Source organism: Chiloscyllium plagiosum, chromosome 19 (genome assembly GCF_004010195.1).
Source record: "Chiloscyllium plagiosum isolate BGI_BamShark_2017 chromosome 19, ASM401019v2, whole genome shotgun sequence".
Classification (NCBI taxonomy): domain Eukaryota; kingdom Metazoa; phylum Chordata; class Chondrichthyes; order Orectolobiformes; family Hemiscylliidae; genus Chiloscyllium; species Chiloscyllium plagiosum.
The window spans coordinates 29,394,795-29,411,245 of record NC_057728.1 but is presented as its reverse complement, the minus strand read 5'-3'; the positions used below and the strand labels follow the sequence as shown (position 1 = coordinate 29,411,245).

The window sequence follows — 16,451 nt, the reverse complement described above, 5'->3', positions numbered from 1 at the left end:
TATTGGTCAGAGTGTTGAGTACAGGAGTTGTGAGGTCATGTTGTGGTTGTACAGGACATTGGTTAGGCCACTTTGGAATATTGCTGCAATTCTGGTCTCCTTCCTATTGGAAGGATGTTGTGAAACTTGAAAGGGTTCAGAAAGGATTTACAAGGATATTGCCAGGGTTGGAGGATTTGAGCCATAGGGAGATGTTGAACAGGCTAGGGCTGTTTTCCCTGGATCGTCGGAGGATCTAATCTAATCTTATAGAGGTTTACAAAATTATGAGGGGCATGGATAGGGTAAATAGGCAAAGTCTTTTCCCTGGGGTCGGGGAATCCAGAATTAGAGGGCATAGGTTTAGGGTGAGAGGGGAAAGATATAAAAGAGACCTACGGGGCAACTGTTTCACACAGAGGTGGTACGTGTATGGAATGAGCTGCCAGAAAAAGTGTTGGAGGCTGGTACAATTGCAACATTTAAGAGGTATTTCAATGGGTATATGGATAGGAAGAGTTTGGAGGGATATGGGCCGGGTGCTGGCAGGTGAGACTAGATTGGGTTGGGATATCTGGTCGGCATGGACGTATTGGACCAAAGGGTCTGTTTCCATGCTGTACATCTCTTTGACTCTATGAGAAGCAGAAGAGTGTTTGAATGATGAAACATTCAGGAAGTTGACCTCTAAATGCACAATGCTATTTTGTTGTGGAGAATGAACATAGCTTTGCTCAAATGGTAAACTTATTAACTGTGCACTTTTAATTTGGAACTTCACCTGTTGGGGGCTGATTTGGGAAATTATATACATGGTTAGAATTTGAAACATGCTACACACAACATGTAATGTAATAGTATAGATGCCTATAAGAGTAAGTTAGATAATTACATGAGGGAGAAAGAAATGGAAAGATATTGTGATAAGATTAGGTTAAGTTAATTGAAATAAGGCTCACGTACAACATACTGAAACCATCACAGACAAGTTGACTTAAAATGGGTAAATATTGCAAATTGTATATAATGAATAGAAACTGTAGTGTAGTTCCTGACTGGTGAGGCTTCTCGTCAGAAACATACAAATGTAATATTTCTATCTCAGCTTTTCGCATAAATTGTAATTTAAAATTCTATTAGTCTGGTGGACTTTACTAATGCTGTTAAGTAGTAGCTGAAAGGCAACTGTTTTGAATGTTAATATTAAAACATTATACTGGAGATGCAATTCCCTTTTTGTCTACAACCAGAAACTAAAGGCATGGTTGAATTCTCATTGATGAGAAAGCATGGCTGCCATATGGCTTCCACCCTCATGTGCATAATAATTCCTTTAATTCAATTTGAAGAACCATGCAATTCTCTCTCTCATTTAATTATCAGTCTCATAAATATCATCCAGATGGGGTTTTCCAGCTTGATTCCATTAACCATTAAACAACTTCTTCCACGTTAAGGCTTTACGTAAATTTTATTATCTTTTGCTATTTTCATGAAGAATCAGTGACTGTATATAAGACAAACTCAGCTTTCACTATCCACCTGCGCAAGAAAATACATACAAGTCTTTTGTCTTCTTATCTTTCTTTTTAGGGAACAGTGGTTCAAGGTTCAAAAGTTCAGGAGGCAATTCTTTTCCCTGAGATAGTAACCAGGCTCGCTCTTCTCTCATCTTCCTTCTTTTAGCACGGCCTGTAGATAAAGCAGAAAATTGATATTTACAACATTTGAAAAGTTTAGGAATGTGCAAGCATACCTTGGGAGATAGATGCACCTTTAGCTTAAAGATCAAAATAACTAAACAAAAATAACCTATTTACTTGAAAATCAAATTATAACACTGGAATATAAATGGCAAGATCTTTCAAAAACAGAAACTAATTGTTGAAATTTCCATCTGGAGATGTTACAGATTTCCAATAACTCAAGAGACAAAATGGATGAATTTGGACATTAGATGTACGTTGTCTCATTTCAGATTGGTGATAATTAAAGAATAAAATATACAACACATTTTTCAACTTTCTTGAATACCCTTATTCCATGCCAACTTAATTATTTACCATTGTTAGCATTGTACTGAAACTTTAGATTAGTGTTAGCATTCCTATATCAGGGTAAAAGCTGTAGGTTGCCTGAAAGTTCTAGTAACTATAGACAGGAGAGCCAGCCCTGAATTATAGGTTTGCATTCAGTGGCATATTTGTATCAGGTGGGCGTGGGTGTCATCCTCATCTTATGCTGACAATCCCACAAAACCCTCCCACCACGTGGAAATAACCATATTATTCACAGAATAAACATTGTTACGATAGGGGTGCACTTTAGAGTTTGTGATTTTGTCAATTTGCAAACAGTTGCCTACTACATCAGGGCTAATGTAGGGCAGAGCACAAAGGTACAAAAACAACATCTTATTCTCCAAGCTCAAGGTCATCCACATAAACAAACTTTGCCAAAATCTCTTTTATTTCAATAAAGAGCTAACGTGTATCCAACAACATTCTTTACTTTTGGGCAGTGCTGCGTAATTATGGGCAGAAACCAGCAACAGTCTGGTGGCTGCATTCCTGCTTCATGAACCACTCACTGCAACTTCTCTATTGCTTGTCATTCCAGATTTTTATACCTTCTACAGCTTTGACTCTTTCTTCAAACTCCCTCCTCCTCTCTTCTTCCATGAGTTGCTCTTGTTCCTTTTTCTGCACAGCCAAAAGTAATTGACGTTCTGCTTCCTCTTCTCTTCGTTTCTGTTCTTCTACCTTTGCAATTGCAGACATTTTTTCCTGAAATATGCATTAATACCTAATTGGCTTTTATATCAGCAACAGGGCATCATTACATAAGGTTTCTCTTTGATATGTTTTTCTCTGAAAGTTTAGGTAGACCAAAATATAGCAGATTAGAATTATGCTTCACATGTGATCATGATGTTGAGCTAAATTGCACTCAAAATTGTGTTGTTTAGTTCAGTTCTACATATAGGTGAAAATAATTTGCATAATTGGAAACATAAAACATTTGGTGAATTGAAGCTATAGTACAGCATAACAAAACACATGGTTTGTTTTTCTTCCCTTTGCACTTAAAGATATTCCTTGATATATTTAAAAGTGGCAGCCTGATAGAATGTTCTTAAAGCAGCTGAAAATTATTATTATCGCCAAAAATAAGCATTTTTAAAGGTGTCCAGTCATTCAACTAAGTAAAACTATGTAAGTCAATAAAAGTGATTTCAAAACAAAATATTCTGAATTACTGATGAGTACTGGTCAGTTTCTTATTAAAGCTTTTTTCAAATGACTACGAGTGCCTGTGTGCCTAGAAATATGAAAGCCATGCGAACAGCGTTTTTGAGTCACGGTGAAAACTTTCAATTTTGACCGTGGGACGGGCCGGCTTTGTTGGGTGGATCTGATATAGGCAAATTAAAACTCAAATTATTGTAAAACATGAATGCCAATAGTTTTGGGCATAGCTCACCAACTTTTAAAGTTCTCTGATCTTCTGGATAGCTTTGCTCAATTCCACCACAATGTGCTGATATTGCTAGTGTTAAATTGGATCGAACTCTACTTTAGCTACAGTCAGCTGTATTCCAAAAACACTTCTTTTGATTTAGTCTGTGTACTGATTTTTGCACACAATCTAGGGAAATCTAGTGCTAAGGGGAGCTATCTGATTGAGATAAATTCCTGGACTGAAGTTAATTGCATCAGAAATTCCCTCAGGCTTTCGAATTCTTTAAAAAAAGTAATATCTATTCATGTATTTAGAGGTTGTTGCTAAAGCTAACTAGTTGCTCTGCAAGTCATGTGTGAAAAGCTTAAAGTACCAGAATGGAGTGAAGCCTACCATTTATACATTCTCTATCCAAAAGGGCAAAATTGATTAACATTATTGCCTGCCTTGTGAGAAAGAATTCTTTTGTTGCTTCTAGAAATTGGTCTCCATCTCCAAGCGAAAAAGGAATATACCTTAGGACTGCTTCTGTAATGTTCAGTTTCCTAGAGTACTTTGCAGTTGACCAAAAATTTGAGTGAAAGCTTAACTGGGAAGTTTTACCCTTTGTAACATTTCCAAAACAATTTGAACTACAATTTTAGTATTGTGTTTCCTCTATTGAACAATTGAAAAGAGTTATGCATTCCACTTTTGAGAGTAAAGAGCACCATTAAGAAGCTATGCATGTCCCCAGTATTCAATGTTGCAGTAAACTGTCAAAGGTTTGTCAGGGAACATATGAGACATATGTGAGGCTGTATTTCAGTTCCAAGGAGAGGTTTAAATTCCTCCTCAGTAGCTGATCTCAGTTACAGATGGATTGTTTTTCACTGAATTGAGCATCTCAGTTGAAATCTTTGGCTGTACTTAGAATACATGATGGAGGCATTCCAGCACTCCTTTAAAGAAACAGTTAAATTAATTGCGCCAAATGATTAAATATCAAACAACTTCAAAGGTATCTGTAAGAATTTATGACTGCTTTGACAAGCAAATCATGTCTTTCCCTTCATTGTTATCCCTGAACACACGTGCAGAAATACTGCGGTTGCACACCATTTAAGGTACATGTGAGACTTGGTCAGTGAAGAGGAAACATCTCTTTTGCTGCAAACCCAAAAAATTTTGGAACAAGTCCAAATTGAAACCCATACACCACATTTGAGTAACTTCCAATTTACACCATTTATTTGGATGCATTTAATGTAATAGATTTAGCTGCAAACAAATCTGTTGGTGATAGTGGTTAATAGTTCCAGTTTGCAATATAATGAGGCTTTTCTCCAGTTCCTCCAGAAAAAAAAACTTAAATAATTCTAAGTTCATACATGACATTGATGCACAAGGATTTTTCACTCACTCTTCTTGAAGCTGTTGATTCTTTGCTTGGGCACAGTCCCAGGTAATTGCCTTTCTCCAGAGCTTTTATTAGGAGTTTGGAACTAAGATTCTGACATCGATTGTCCGAAAAAAAAAACATCTAGTCAACTAATGTCCTTTAGGGAAAGAAACTGCCATTCTTACCTGATCCAGCCTACATATGACTCCAGACCCACAGCAATGCGTTTGCACTCTTAACTGTGGGCAACTAGGAATGGATAATAAATGCTGGCCTAGCCAGTGATGCCCTCATCCACAGAATGAATTAAAAAAAAACACTTCCAATAGAGACTACTAGTTAGGAACCCGCTAACTATATATAAATTACATAAACTGTATCAACTTGAAACAAAGCCAGAGTCGTCTTAGTCTCAATGACTGTTGCTCATTCAACTGATCCAAAACAATACAATAATGAATGTTGCTGATACCCAAATCAACAAAAGAACTGGATAAAATGATGCAATACTTGTGTGGTTAACCATTTAGTTCAAAAAAGCCAGTATTATTGTTCACATTACTGAATTTCCAATCTCAGGCAGATCCTTGTTGCATGATGCAAGCTGAGGCTGGATATTTCCCCACAGGCAGGGAAGAGAAAAAAAAAATCAGAGGCAATTCTTTACTGAGCAAGTTTCACACATCCCTTAAATGATTGCGCAACTGCATTATTTCTGCATGTGTGTTCAGGGGTAACAATGAAGGAAAAGACTTATTTTGCTTGTCAAAGCAGTCTTAAATTCTTCCAGGTATTTTTGAAATTGTTTGATATTTAATCATTTGGCACAATTAACTTAACTGTTTCTTTAAAAGGAGTGCTGGAATCCAGAATGCCTCCAAGATCATCACGTATGCTAAATACCATTGTAGATTTCAAATGAAATGCTCAATTCAATGAAAACTCATCGATCAGTTGCTGAGATCAGCGACTGAAGAGGAATTTAAATCCCAGAGAGTTTTATGAGCGTTAATAGAATGACCAAGTTTAGCTTCAAAACTGATATTTTGAAACCTGATCTGCTTTACCTCTTCCTCCTGCTGCAACCGTTTTAGGGTCAGGCGGTCAGAAATTCTCCTGGGAGCCATTTCAGACAGCTTCTTCTGCAGCTGTTTCTCCTGGAAATGAAAGCAAGAGGGGTCAGAGGTCTAACACACAGCTATTACAGACAGCCTGTTAATGACCATGCTTGGCACTGCTATAACCCCCTTTCGGATACAGACCTGATAGATTGATCACAGACTATATTCTGATACTTGTCAGTCATCGTAAACTAATCATTACAACTTTTGATTTCCGTTTGCCCTGCTGGGTCAATCCAACTCACTATTTTGTTTTTATATGAAGCCATTACCATGATGCTACCCATCACTCCAAAACTCAGCCAATCATTCTTATAGAAATAAATCAACTTCTCACAAGAAAGCAGGGTGATTTTGATATGCATGGGTGCTGCACAACAACAACTCAATCCATATCTGCCATGAGTAGTATGTTAGTAATAAATCAGATGATTTAATGTACTAAGATTTTGGCATGAGATGAAGTGAGGAGGAGTGTTCTGACTGCTAAGGTTAATAATTTTGCAGGTAGAAAAATAACGGAGTTCAAATAATAAGTCAGAGTTCTGTGGGCTAAACATACCCAAGGCTCAATCATCAATCTTTACAAAGTGACTGAATAAGAGTTCGAATACAGTAGCAACCATTCTCAGCACTCCTGCATTAGGGAAATGAACACTGACCTGTTTCCAATTATTATTCTGTGATCTTTGGCAGTTCATGTTTGGCCTCAGATTGAATTGGCCTTGACTGCCACTGAGCAGATTCCTAGAATTGATCATGCCCCACACTGCAGACAGTTAGACAACCCTGACTGCTGAGTGGCCAGATCCCTAACTGATCTACACACAGTTCTCTGAACTGGCTGCACTGGACTTCCAAGACTGAGCACAATCTATTGCCTAGAGTGTTGTGATAAGGAAACACTAACCCTGAACCAGGTTGGATGACCAGAGGAATAAATGGTGAACTGGAGTCCCCAAGTACCTGCTCTGACGTCCATGACAGGAATAGTTACCATTTAGCTTCAATGTAGTGAGTGGGTGAATGGGAAACTGCATAAAAATGAGGCAAGATAACTAACAAAGAGATGCTAATGCAAAAAAAAGGAAAAAAAAAGGCCTATCACCTATTCCTCCCCAGCTGTATAAAACTTGGTAAGTTTTTGCTTTTTGTTTTTGCTTTTGTTGCTGAGGATCTCTTTTCTGCCAATCCCACTCAATTTTCCCAAATTATGCCCCATTGCCTGTGTCAAAAGTTGAGAAGATTCTACCTACTAATTTCTTCCTCTTAATTAACATTCTAGTCACAGGTTGTAAGTTTGCTCGCTGACCTGGAAGATTTGTTTTCATTTGTTTCGCCACCATGCTAGGTAACATCATCAGTGAGTCTCCAGGCAAGCACTGGTGTTCTATCCCGCTTCATATTTGTGCATCTTGGTCTGTTACAGTAGGTGATATCATTTCCAGTTCTTGTTCTCAGAGGTTGGTAAATGGGGTCCAAATCGATGCATTTATTGATGGAACCACAACCACCTGATGAAGGGGCGGCACTCCGAAAGCTACTGTGCTTCCAATTAAACCTGGTGAACTATAACCTGGTGTTGTGTGATTTTTAACTTTATTGATGGAGTTCCGGTTTGAGGGCTTGGAATTCGATTTAGACCACATTTACCAACCTCTGGAAAAAAAAGATCCAGAAATGATATCACCCACCTTAACAGACCAAGTCGCATAAATAGAAAGCAGGACTGTACACCAGCTTCACCAGAGGCTCACTGATGATGTTACCTAGCATGGTGACGAAAACAAATCTTCCAGCTCAGCAAGCAAACTTATAACTTGAACTTCAACTGAACCAGAAGTCTTCTCAATAATGATGTTCTAGTCACATCTGCTGTTCTTTATAATCTGAGCAACCACTCATCTTTGCGTAATTGTATACTTTTGCCTTAAATTGGATGGTTCCCCTAACTTTAGTTAAGTAGGGATATTGGGTCATCCCTTTGTAATTTTTCTTTACAACACGAATACATTTACCTTGATTATTCCGAGTATCCCTTTGTACACATTTGACACTTCTGTATTGATCAATCCCCTAGACGAGTAACCCCATTCACTTCAGCTAGGTCAGCTTTCTTGCCCTTATTTAGGTTTGACATAGAAGTCTTAGACACACTTTTCTTTTTAAACTGGATTAAGATTCAATCATGTTATTACCTAGAACACCCTTCACTCTGACATCATTAGTTATTCCTGTCTCATTACACGACGGAGTCTAATATAAACCTGCTGTTTGACTGTGTTACTCAAAGGATCTCTATCTAAAGCATTCTATGGAATCCTTTTCCATGCCACCATTCCTAACTTGATTCATCCAGTTAAAAACATATACTAAAATCACTCACATTATTGCCATTCCTTTTGCATAACTGTCCAATATTTCCTTTTAGTTACCTTACTTTCATCCTATATTGTAATTACTGTTAACTGGTCTGTAAACCACTCCCATTAGTGACTTCTTTCCTTTACTATTCCTCACCTCCAAACAAACTACTACGATATTCTGATCTCCTAATTCAAGGTCATCCTTAACCAAAGAGTCAATGCCATCTTTAATTAATGATGTTACCCCTCCATCTTTATTTGGCTTCCTATTCTGCTTTATTGTCAAATCCTCTCAATATTCAGGACTCAATTCTGGTTATTCTGCAACTATGTCCCTGTAGTGGCTATCAGATCACATTTATTTACTTGGAAGTGCACCAGCGTGAATGCTGTGTGCATTCAGATACATAGTCTTTAGTTTTGTCTCTTTGCTATATATGGAAGCCTATTTTGATTATTAATGTATTCTTATTTTTCCCTGCCATTCTCTGATTATTGCTCTTCTGCCTTGACTCATCCTTAATTCGCCACATCTACCCAAGTTTGATCCCTCATCTGTTACTATTCCAAGTCTCTCTCTACTTCCCTATCTATGTGGCTCACTCACTCAAACACCAGCAAGGTTCAGGTGTAGATCAGCCCAAATGCACAGATCCCCTCTCCTGAATACTGGTACCCATGTCTTGTGAACTGGAACTCAATTCTCTCAAAACAATCTGAGTTATTTTTAAAAAATCATTCCTGAGATGTAGATATTGCTGGCTGGATGAAGTCAGAATGGGAAGTGGGTTCAAGAAGAACTTGAAGGTGTTGGTCTTCCCAAATATTGGCAACACTGTCAGTATAAATGGTAGTGGTCCTGGATTTCAAAGGTATGATCTAAGCAGCCTTGGTGAATTTCTGCTGTGCATTTTGTAGATGTTTTACTTTGCTGCTACTGAGCATCAGTAGTGGAGGACTCAATACCTTTGATCTGCTCTTGTACCCTTATCCCAGTTGGCAATAAATCTTAGAGACCAACTTGGGGTGTATATAGTTGAATTTTGCTTCTGCTTTTCAGGTGTAAAGCCAGCTAAATGACCAATTTATTACTGGGTATCCTGCAGCTAATACTAGCCAGAATCAAAAAGTGGAATGCCTTCTTGACCTGACCTACCTGTCCATCTTTCTTCCCACACATCCACTCCATCCTCCCCACTGACCTTACATAATCATCTCCTACCCGCATCCACCTATTGCCATCACTCATCCCCCAGCTCCCCCTCATCCCCGCTACATATCTTGCAGTCCACTTCTCCTGCCACATTCCTAACGAAGGGCTAATGCCCAAAACATCGACTCTCCTGCTCTTTGGATGCTGCCTGACCTGCTGTGCTTTTTCTCGTGCCACGCTTTTCGACTCGGACTCTCCAGCATCTGTAGTCCTCATTTTCTTCTAATATCGGCCAGTCATGTGGGTCAATCTAGTTGGTGCATGTGTTACCTTTTGAATTATACAATTAATATAATGTATGCAACTCGGCCACTGTAGATCTTGACAGAAAATATAATGGTTTATGGCCTGGTTGAGGTTCGAGTTAATAATCTTGCCTGACTTTTCTAAGTCCATTTGAGTGTTGGTTTGCTCAGCTTTATTGAAATCATAATTTGAGATGGGTTTCTCACATGAGTGCTCTTTCAACACTCAGAATATTAATATTTTAAAAGTACTTCACGATCTAGAAATGGATCAAGAACCAAACCAACATTCTTGGACAGAAAGTAAAGTATTTCTGGAAGCTAATTTAAAACAAATAAAGGTTTTGTTTAGTAAGCTACACTATTCACTAAACATGCTTTTCAACATATTTCAAAAGACCACTTTAATTTTCACTTAATGAAATGGTGGAATGACTTTGCATCATTGCTTTTTAACCATCTTTTGCCACCAGCCCCCAAACTTTGCCTAAACAAAACATTCTTAATATGCTGAGTCAAGCAAAGTGATTTTTGCATCTTCCACAATTTCTAAACACCATCACTACTTTTTACCCATAGCAAGGCTGGAAACTGAAGGTTTAAATAGCAAGATATAATTGGTAAGTGCCTCCAACTGGAAGCCCTTTTGAGCGCTGCAGCCAAATTACCCAGGCAACAGGTAATTTGAGGAAACTCATCAACTGACACCAATGGAGTTGAACCAAGATCTGAACTGTGATCAAACAGGTTAATATAGCATTTACTCATTCTGCTATTAAGGCAGCTCAAGAGCAATAATCACATTCTCCTTTATAGACATTTGCTTTAAATTACATTTGTTCAAATACCTTCTGTGCAATCTTGAGAGCTGACCGATTATTACAAGGGAGAGTACAGTTAATCACACCCTTAATACTTATTTAAGCACCAGTGTTTCACTACAGGATGAAGATTGCGAAGACGCTGCAGAAAAAGTGACAGTAACACTGGGATGGCTGTTTCCACAAGTTATAGTGCTATCCACAGTCACATTATCATATTCACTAAATTGATTACTATCCATTAAACAAGAGTTTTTTTGGTATATAACTGAACGTACATTAAATATTATGTGCTTTGAAAACGTTTATTCTAATTTTCCAATGGAGAAAACATCTTTAAGTTGCAATTTCTCCTGTTAAATGAAATAGAAGATTTCATGAAACTTTATATATTTTGTATTATTCAAGGTAAATTCTGGAGCACTGCCATGAAGTGCTAGATTGTCAACAAACCTTATGAGCAATCATATTGCAAATTTCGGGAAGGAAGTCTTCAGTGAGAGTTGCATGCAGCTGTCTTTCTTTAATAGAAGTGTTTGTCTGGAGGCCTTCCGTTAATTTCCTCCATTCCTCCTCTGTCTGACACACTAGCTCCCAAGTGCCACAACTTCCAGGCATTTTCAATGGATCTGGAAGGCAAATCTCAAACAATATAGTCCAACAAACACACCATGTTAAAATAGCCATCTAATACATCTGATTCTTTCTGATTTGGAGGAGGAAGCAGAGCTTGCATATCACAGGTCAACTACAACAAATCCTGGAGGATACCAAAATGCATAATTCAAGATGATTAATATATCTTACTAAAATTCTCAGCCATATGTATTCTATGTCCTGAAGACCCTCCCACTAGAGTATGCAGAGGAACCTATGACACACTTTTCTGTTGTGCCCCACTGTATTATCTACCACCCTGTCAAATAGTATGAGTCATCAGTCCTAGACGCAGAAGGACTTTGGTGTGCCTTTTCAGTATTGGAGCTGATTTCCTTGAATTCTACGAGCAGTAGTTACTGTTTTATAAGCTGTTGCATTGTTTTGGAACTTTTGGGGGGGAAAAGATCAAAACAACAGCACTTTAAAAAGGAGGAAGACAAATAAAGGGCAGTGACTCATGAGCAGTGATTCAAACTGAGATAGAAACCGACACTGCTATCTGACCCAGCAGTAACCTATACAGCTGCTGCCTTTTCTGTCTGTTTTCAACTATCTCTGGACATTGGAGCTCATTCTAAGAAAAATAAGCAAATGGCAAAATTCACAGCTGACCTTGGAGAAACCGCTGCATGGAAGCTCACAGCAGGGGGCAGCTAAGCGGCTTTTTAAAATGTAACCATTCTGTTTTTCTTTTGGTAAATTTACAATATTGAGTAGAGCATTTTCTTTCTGACTATATGTTGTTATTGAAATCTGTCTCTTAATTAAACTTTAAAAATATAAAAAGGTAAGTACTAAGCTAGCTTGTAGCACTGTTCTTAGAGCAGTAACACTGCTATTTTCTGAGTCTGTATATTGTTAAGGTGCAAAGATGGCCTTTAGGAGAGTGATGTGCTCTTTCTGTTGGATGTGGGAGATTAACGAGAGAGTCCATGTTACTGATGATTATGTCTGCAGGAAGCGTGTTTGCTTGAGAATCATATTGGATCGCAAGGATCAGTTAGAGCTGCAGTTAGAGGCAACAAGGAAGTTACAGGAGCTAGGCGTTATGATGGATGGAGGTTGCAGGGAGAAGATAAACCACAGTCAGGTAAATGGGTGACCTCCAGGAAAGGTAGAGAGGGAGGCAGGTAGTGCAGGAGTCTCCTGTGGCTCTCCCCATTCCAAACAAGTATGCTGCTTTGGAAAATGTAGAGGGTGATGGACTCTCAAGGAGTCTCAAGGAATGTAGCACGGACAGCCAGGTTTCCGGTGTTGACACTAGCTCTAATGTAATGAGGGATACTTCAGGTTCCAATCTATCTAGCTGGAGGCACAGACAGGCAATTCTGGGGACGACAGTGAGACATCAGAATGTTGACTCCCTGGAGCCAAGATCAAAGATATCTTGGAGAGAGTGCAGAATATTCTCCAAGGGGAGAGGGGCCAGCCAGACATCATTGTTCACATTGGAACTAATGACATAGGAAGTTAGGCAGGAATTTAAAAAGCAGGCCCTTGAAGGTAGTATTATCTGGATTAATCCTAATGGCATGAGCTAGAGAGGGTAAAAATGGAGGACAGAGCACATGAATGTGTGGTTGAGGAACTGGTGCAGGGGAGAAGGATTCACATTTTTGGATCATAGGAATCTCTTCTGGGGTGGAGGTGACCTCTATAAGGACAGATTGCACCTGAATTGGGAAGGTGACTAATTTACTGACAGGTAGGTTTGCTAGAGCTGCTCGGGAAGATTTAATTTGGTTGTAGGGGTGCTGAGAGATAGTAGTGATCAGTCTGAGACTGGTACAGTTGGGGGAGAAAAAAAGAGTAGATCTAACAGACAGGGCAGGTAGGAACGAAGTAGAGAATGGGCTAGGACTGATATATTAAACTGCATTTATTTCAATGCAAGAGGCCTAACAGGGAAGGCAGTTGAACTCAGGGCATGGCTAGGAACATGGGACTGGGATATCACAGAAATTACAGAGGCGTAGTTCAAGGATGGACAGGACTGGTAGCTTAATGTTCCAGGGTATAGATGCTATAGGAAGGACCGAAAGGGGTGCATGAGAGGAGGAGGATTGGTGTTTCCGATTAGCGATAACTGTAGGGAGGATATTCCTGGGAATACATTCAGGGAAGTTATTTGGGTGGAACTGAGAAATAAGGAAGGGATGATCACCTTATTGGGATTGTACTACAGACCCACCAATAGTCAGCAGGAAATTGAGAAACAAATTTGTAAGGAGTTCTCGGTTACCTGTAAGAATAATAGGGTGGTTATGGTAGGGGATTTTAACTTTCCAAACATAGACTGGGACTGCCTTAGAGTTAAGGGTTTAGATGGAGAGGAATTTGTTAAGCGTGTACAAGAAAATGTTCTGATTCAGTATGTGGATGTACCTCGGAGAGAAGGTGCAAAACTTGACCCACTCTTGGAAAATAAGGCTGGGCAGGTGACTGAGGTATCAATGGGGGAGCACTTTGGAGCCAGTAAGCATAATTCTATTAGCTTTAAAATAGTGATGGAAAAGGATAGATGGGATCTAAAAGTTAACGTTGTAAACTGGAGGAAGGCCAGTTTTGATGGTATTAGACAAGAACTTTCAAAAGTCGATTGGGGGCAGATGTTTGCACCTAGAGGGACGGTTGGAAAATGGGAAGCCTTCAAAAATGAGATAACAAGAGGCTGGAGATAGTATGTTCCTGTTAGGGTGAAGGGCAAGGCTGGTAGGTGTGGGGAATGCTTGGTGACTAGAGGTTTCGGTTAAGAATAAGAAAGAATAAGAAAGGTGTAGACAGCAGAAATCAAGTGATTTCCGACAACAGTATAAAAGTAGTAGCAGTATACTTAAGAGAGAAATCAGAGGAGGACAAAAAGGGGACATGAGATAGCTTCGCTAAATAGAGTGAAGGAGAATCCACAGAGATTTTATAAATACATTAAAGTCAAAATGGTAATGAGGTAGAGAACAGGGCCTCTTAAGATTCAGCAAGGCCACCTCACAGGAGATGGAGGAGATACTAAAAGAGTATTTTGCATCAGTGTTTACTATGGAGAAGGACATGGAAGATATTGAATGTGGGGAAATAAATAGCAACATCTTGAAAAATGCCCATAATACAGAAGAGTTAGTGCTGGACGTCTTAGGACGTATAAAGGTGGATAAATCCCCAAGACATGATCAGGTGTACGCTACAACTCTGTGGGAAGCTAAGGAAGTAATTGCTGGGCCTCTTGCTGAGATATTTGTATCATCGATAGCCACAGGCAAGGTGCCAGAAAATTGGAGGTTGGCTAATGTGGTGCCAATGTTTAAGAATGGTGGTAAGTAAAAGCCAGGGAACTATAGACCAGTAAGCTTGACATTGGTGGTGGGCAAGTTGTTGGAGAGAATCCTGAGGGACAGGATTTACCTGTATTTGGAAAGGCAATGATTGATTAGGGATAGTCAACATGGCTTTGTGTGTGGGAAATTGTGTCTCACCAACTTGATTGAGTTTTTTGAAGAAGTAACAAAGATGAGGGCACAGTGGTGGACGTGATCTACATGGACTTCAGTAAGGCGTTCGACAGATACTTTATGGTAGACTAGTTAGCAAGATTAGATCACAGAGAATAGAGGGAAAAGTAGCTATTTGGATACCGAACTGGCTCAAAGATGGAAAGCCCAGGGTGGTGGTGAAGGGTTGCTTTTCAGATTGGAGGCCTGTGAACAATGGTTTGCCAGAAGGTTTGGTGCTGTGCCCACTGCTTTTCACCATTCATAAAAATGATTTGGATGTGAACAAAGTAGGTATGGTAAATAAGTTTACAGATGATAACAAAATTGGAGGTGCAGTGGACAGCGAAGGTTACCTCAGGGTACATTGGGATCTTGATCAGATGGCCAATGGGCCGAGAAGTGGCAGATAGAGGTTAATTTAGATAAATGAGAGATGCTGCAGTTTGGAAAGGCAAATCAGGGCAGGGCTTGTACACTTAATGCTCAGGTCCTGGGGAGTGAACAAAGAGACCTTGGAGTGCAGGTTCATAGTTCCTTGAAAGTGGAGTTGCAGGTAGATAGGATAGTGAAACCCGCGTTTGATGCTTGCCTTTACTGGTCAGTGCATTGAGTATAGGAGTTGGGAAGTCATGTTGCGTCTGTACAGGGCATTGACTAGTCCACTTTTGGAATTCTGCTTACAATTCTGGTGTCCCTGCTTTAGGAAGAATGCTGTGAAACTTGAAAGGGTTCAGAAAAGATTTACAAAGGATGTGCCACAGTTGGAGGGTTTGAGCTATAGGGACAGGCTGAATAGACTTGGGCTATTTTCCCTGGAGCGTCACAGGCTGAGTGGTGACCTTATATAGAGGTTTCTTAAATCATGGTTTTGGGGAGGGGGGGGTGCAGAGAAAGAGGAGTGTGGATAGGTAAATAAGCAAAGTCTTTTCCCTGGGGTGGGTGAGTCCAAAACTACAGGGCATAAGTTTAAGGTGAGAGGGAAAAGATTTAAAAGGGACATGTGGGGCAACCTTTTCATGCAGCCGGTGGTGTATGTATGGAATGAGCTGCCACAGGAAGTGGTGGAGGCTGGTACAATTACAACATTTAAAAGACATCTGGATGGGTATATGAATAGGAAGGATTTAGAGGGATATGGGCCAAATGCTGACACTTGGGACAAAATTTATTTAGGATATCTGGTTGGAATGGACGAGTTGGACCGAAGGGTCTGTTTCTCTGCTGTAGATCTCAATGACTCTATATTCTCTGAGATTCATATTAGGTATGAGTTCCTTCTCATTTTAAAAAAAAAGAACATAGCACAACATTAAACGAAAAACTTACTTTGAAGATGCTCACTGAAAGAGTACCATTTGCATCTCTACAATTCTGATATAGGAGCCAGTGAGAGACTAAGAATGGAATTTAGTGTCACTTTCCATAAGACCATAAGACATAGGAGCGGAAGTAAGGCCATTCGGTCCATCGAATCCACTCCGCCATTCAATCATGGCTGATGGGCATTTCAACTCCACTTACCTGCATTCTCCCCGTAGCCCTTAATTCCTTGTGACATCAAGAACTTATCAATTTCTGCCTTGAAGACATTTAGCGTCCCAGCCTCCACTGCACTCTGTGGCAATGAATTCCACAGGCCCACCACTCTCTGGCTGAAGAAATGTCTCCGCATTTCTGTTCTGAATTTATCCCCTCTAATTCTAAAGCTGTGTCCA

General features: G+C 39.6%; 1 protein-coding gene across 2 annotated transcripts in view; it reads right to left on the bottom strand.

The window, feature by feature from the left end:
- The window catches only part of LOC122559638 (cat eye syndrome critical region protein 2-like), a 144,723-nt gene that overhangs the window by 43,796 nt on the left and 84,476 nt on the right, over nt 1-16,451 (bottom strand). For both annotated transcript variants that reach the window (XM_043709441.1, XM_043709444.1), the window contains exons 7-10: nt 11,042-11,217; nt 5,890-5,979; nt 2,609-2,765; nt 1,542-1,671 (exon numbers count right to left, since the gene is read on the bottom strand). In XM_043709441.1, the coding sequence (XP_043565376.1) occupies nt 1,542-1,671; nt 2,609-2,765; nt 5,890-5,979; nt 11,042-11,217 (553 nt within the window). The remainder of the gene's footprint in view (nt 1-1,541; nt 1,672-2,608; nt 2,766-5,889; nt 5,980-11,041; nt 11,218-16,451) is intronic.